The sequence below is a fragment of the Manacus candei genome, unplaced genomic scaffold (assembly GCF_025592945.1).
Source record: "Manacus candei isolate 608988 ecotype Guabito, Panama unplaced genomic scaffold, ASM2559294v1 h1tg000017l, whole genome shotgun sequence".
Lineage (NCBI taxonomy): Eukaryota > Metazoa > Chordata > Aves > Passeriformes > Pipridae > Manacus > Manacus candei.
Window position 1 is genome coordinate 1074133 of NW_026138065.1, and position 4141 is coordinate 1078273.

Below are 4141 nucleotides of genomic sequence, written 5' to 3' on the forward strand. Positions count from 1 at the left end.
GAATGTTTATCTTTCAGCTACACTAGGGTTTCTGTTACTTGATTTCTGATTCAACACAGCTGACTGTATTTTGGAAACCACAATGAAGCTCTAGAGTTCTGTAAATAGATTTGGTGCTGCGATGCCTTTAAGTGCTTTCAGACTTCCGATTTTTTTTACTGCTAGAACTGAAGAGTAATACAAATTGAGAAACAGGATGAAAGAAAAGCACTCTTTATCCTCAGCGTACTTTAATACAATAACTTCACAGGAATTAAAAATCTATAGCAGAAGGAAATAGAGAGCTGCCAGGCGTAAAGAGAGATGCTGCTAAGCTGCAGGATGCAGAAGTTAAACAGAGGAGAAAAAAAATTATCTTCTCTGTTGAGCTATCTGCTGTGCCTTGCAGTGGAGGAAATCACCTGCAGAAGTACCCTCGCTTGCAGGAGACTCCTCACAGCATGAGTGCCTCTGGCCTGCTATTCCTTCTTCCTTCTCTTCTGACTCCCTAAATTTTAAAGGGATTTACCCTTGGCCAGTTGTGCTGTCAGAGAAGATCTTGAAGGTTGGTTTATATCAACATAGTGTCAGGGCTGCAAATCTGCTTGCACTGCTGCCTCTTCTTTCCATTGGTAACCGAAATGTCTCTGTAAAATCTCCTGAGTGTCCTGTATGGAATGTCTACTTAAATACCTGTAGCTGTACCTTCAGCTCATCAGAGATGACTTGTGGGTGAGACTATGCTCCTTTTGGAAAGGGTGAGCCACAGGGATAGCTGAAGGATTCCCGTGTTGCCCGGCCGAGCTCAGAAGCCAGCAATGAACACTCGTAATGGCACCAGCATGCACAGCTACGTCAGGCTGCTGGGATCAGACCAGGATTAATGCTTTACCGGGCTTCTCTTCAGGCATTTGTCTGACAGATGTTATCCTGTGCATTTATTTTCCATTTTTAAACCACAGCAAAGAAACGATGCACGGCTTAACTTGGCGTGTAAAGCTGTGGCTTTTGCATGGGCTGTTGCCGAGTACAGCAGTATTACCTGCAAACCACAGACCTGCCTTGACACTTTGCCTTCTCTCCCAACTCCCTTTCTCCCGTGGGCTCACCTGTAGCAGCAGGCAAGACCCATAAGGGAGCTCTCCCCTTGGCAGCCCCAAGCCCTGGCACGTGGTAGCCACACAGCCGATGACCCCTCGCCTCCCACCCCGCCGAGCCCCGCCGGGGCTGCCGGGCCGCCCCCACCTGCTTTGCCCTTAACGGGCCCGGTGGTGCCGGGGGATTATTTCGGCCCCGGCCGCGGGCGGTGGCAGGGGGGGCTCAGCAGACGCGCCTTATACGGCCGGGCCCGGCTCACCTGGGCCGGGGCCAGGAGCGCCTTCTTTGGGCACCGCCGGTCCGGGGCCGCGCCGGGCCCGACACCCAAATATGGGGACGGCCGGGGCCGCATTCCTGGGGGCTGGTCGAGCCGCCGCCCGCCGCGATAAAAGGCTCGGCGGCGGCCGCGGCGGCCACGAGTGACCCGGCGAGGAGCGGGAGCCTCTCTCTCTGCCCGACGCGGAGCCCGCAGCCAGCCCAGGTAAGCCCGTCCCGCCGCCCCTGCCCGCGGATGCCGCCCGGCCGTGAGGCTCAGCCCCTGCACCCTGTGCCCCGCAGACACAGCCGACATCATGTGCGACGAGGACGAGACCACTGCGCTCGTGTGCGACAACGGCTCCGGCCTGGTGAAGGCTGGCTTCGCCGGGGATGATGCCCCCAGGGCCGTGTTCCCCTCCATCGTGGGCCGCCCCCGCCACCAGGTACGGCGCAGTGCCCCTCCGAGCTTCCCCTCAAGCCCTGCCACAGCTGTGGCAGTGGATCCCTGCTGCCTCCCAGCGCTTCCCATCCTCCTGTCCTGCCGGGAAGCCCGGTGCTATTGCCCGTGGAGAGGTTGCTGAGCCCCCGCTTTCCTCCCCTGCAGGGCGTCATGGTGGGTATGGGTCAGAAGGACTCCTACGTAGGAGATGAAGCCCAGAGCAAGAGAGGTATCCTGACCCTGAAGTACCCCATTGAACATGGCATCATCACAAACTGGGACGACATGGAGAAGATCTGGCACCACACCTTCTACAATGAGCTGCGTGTCGCCCCAGAGGAGCACCCCACCCTGCTCACTGAGGCCCCCCTTAACCCCAAAGCCAACCGTGAAAAGATGACCCAAATCATGTTTGAGACCTTCAATGTCCCTGCCATGTATGTGGCCATCCAGGCTGTGCTGTCCCTGTATGCCTCTGGCCGTACCACTGGTGAGTGTAAAGTCCCACTGGCCCCTCTTGCCTCAGCAAGGACACCCGGGACTGGTCCCCTACAGCTGACAAGTGCTCTGCCCCCCAGGGTAGGACCTTTTGTGGGCTGCATCTCTCAGGTGGCTGCTTCTTGTTTCCCCAGGTATTGTGCTGGACTCCGGTGATGGTGTGACACACAATGTCCCCATCTATGAAGGGTATGCCCTTCCCCATGCCATCATGCGCTTGGATCTGGCCGGCCGCGACCTCACTGACTACCTGATGAAGATCCTGACTGAGCGTGGCTATTCCTTTGTCACCACAGGTAAGCACTATTCCCTCCTCCAAAAAGTCCCCCCCACACTTCCAACCCTTGCACCTTCAGGGATGCTGCAGCCTGTCACCCTGTTGCAAGCCCCATGAGCCCTCCTTTTTGGGAGTTCACGTGTGGCTGGGGGTCTTGAGTCCCAGTAGACCTATGGAGGTGGTGCAAATGTTCCGGGTTCCTCCTCTGCAATCACTGATGCCTTTGCTCCCCCCTGACAGCTGAACGCGAGATTGTCCGTGACATCAAGGAGAAGCTGTGCTATGTGGCGCTGGACTTTGAGAATGAGATGGCCACCGCTGCCTCTTCCTCCTCCCTGGAAAAGAGCTATGAGCTGCCTGATGGGCAGGTCATCACCATTGGCAATGAGCGTTTCCGCTGCCCAGAAACCCTCTTCCAGCCTTCCTTTATTGGTGTGTGGGACCCCCTCCCTCTCTCCTTCTCTGACAGCTCTCCCTTCTCTCCTGAGTCGCTTTGCAATTAACTTGTGCCTGCTTGTTTCTCCCTCTCTGCCCCCAGGTATGGAGTCTGCAGGGATCCATGAGACCACCTACAACAGCATCATGAAGTGCGACATCGACATCAGGAAGGACCTGTATGCCAACAATGTCATGTCTGGGGGTACCACCATGTACCCAGGTATTGCTGACCGCATGCAAAAGGAGATCACAGCCCTGGCCCCCAGCACAATGAAGATCAAGGTAAGGCTGGAGCACAAAGGACCCGGGCATAGGACCAGCCTTCCTTTGCCCCGCTGCGCACAGGACTCGGGGCTATGCACACCCCTGTGCCTGCCACCTGTAGCAGTGGCTTGTTTACTGATCTCAGCTCTCTTGGCTTTTTCCAGATCATTGCCCCACCTGAGCGTAAGTACTCTGTCTGGATCGGTGGCTCTATCCTGGCCTCCTTGTCCACCTTCCAGCAGATGTGGATCACAAAGCAGGAATACGATGAAGCTGGTCCATCCATTGTCCACCGTAAATGCTTCTAAACATGTTTACATGATCACTTTGCCAACCACGCTCAGGATGACAACCTTCTAGGTTGCAGGCTGCAGAGGGCCTGCAACAGCCATGTAACTTTCTATTTTGTAACGATTTCTGGTTACTGTTGCTGCAAAGCTCCATGTGACACAGTGTATGTAAAGTGTACATAAATTAATTTATTTTATCTCGTTTTGTTTGTTTTTAAAACCAATGCCCTGTGGAAGGAAACAAAAAACTTCAAGAAGCATTAAATCATCAGTCATTCTGTCACACCCCTAATGTGGTTGTTTGTGGTCATTTGCTTGGGTTCTTCCATCACTTGCTGACCCAGCGTGAGGGCAGTGGGTGGTGGGGCTGGACATCCCCAGACAGGAGCAGGACTGAGGAGGGGGCAGGACCACAGCCAGAGGAGCAAACTCCTTGGGACTTGCTTGGGGTGCAGACTCCTCGGTGGCACTTGGAGCAGTCTGGGGGTGGCTCCATCATACTGCTACAAGGGGGATGCCCTAACACGCTGAAAAGTACTTATCCCTGACCCAGGCAGGAAAGGGTTACCTGGAGCCTTGGCTTGAAAAAGATTTCATTTG

The 4141-nt window shown here is 55.1% G+C and overlaps 1 protein-coding gene across 1 annotated transcript; it reads left to right on the forward strand.

Moving 5' to 3' along the window:
- The first annotated feature begins 1446 nt into the window (after nt 1–1446).
- On the forward strand, nt 1447–3833 carry ACTA1 (actin alpha 1, skeletal muscle). The gene is made up of 7 exons (XM_051783530.1): nt 1447–1558; nt 1636–1778; nt 1940–2264; nt 2407–2568; nt 2790–2981; nt 3088–3269; nt 3416–3833. Exons 2-7 carry the CDS (start codon nt 1650–1652, stop codon nt 3557–3559), a joined length of 1134 nt encoding a protein of 377 aa, XP_051639490.1. The 5' UTR covers nt 1447–1558; nt 1636–1649; the 3' UTR covers nt 3560–3833.
- The last annotated feature ends 308 nt before the right edge of the window (nt 3834–4141 follow it).

What these genes read in the sequence shown, in the direction of transcription:
- ACTA1 (XM_051783530.1), top strand. Translation starts at nt 1,650, where the DNA reads ATGTGCGACGAGGACGAGACCACTGCGCTCGTGTGCGACAACGGCTCC. An exon ending in CTATTCCTTTGTCACCACAG is followed by an intron (nt 2,569 to 2,789) that starts GTAAGCACTATT and finishes CCCCCCTGACAG; the next exon opens with CTGAACGCGAGATTGTCCGT. An exon ending in CTTCCAGCCTTCCTTTATTG is followed by an intron (nt 2,982 to 3,087) that starts GTGTGTGGGACC and finishes CTCTGCCCCCAG; the next exon opens with GTATGGAGTCTGCAGGGATC.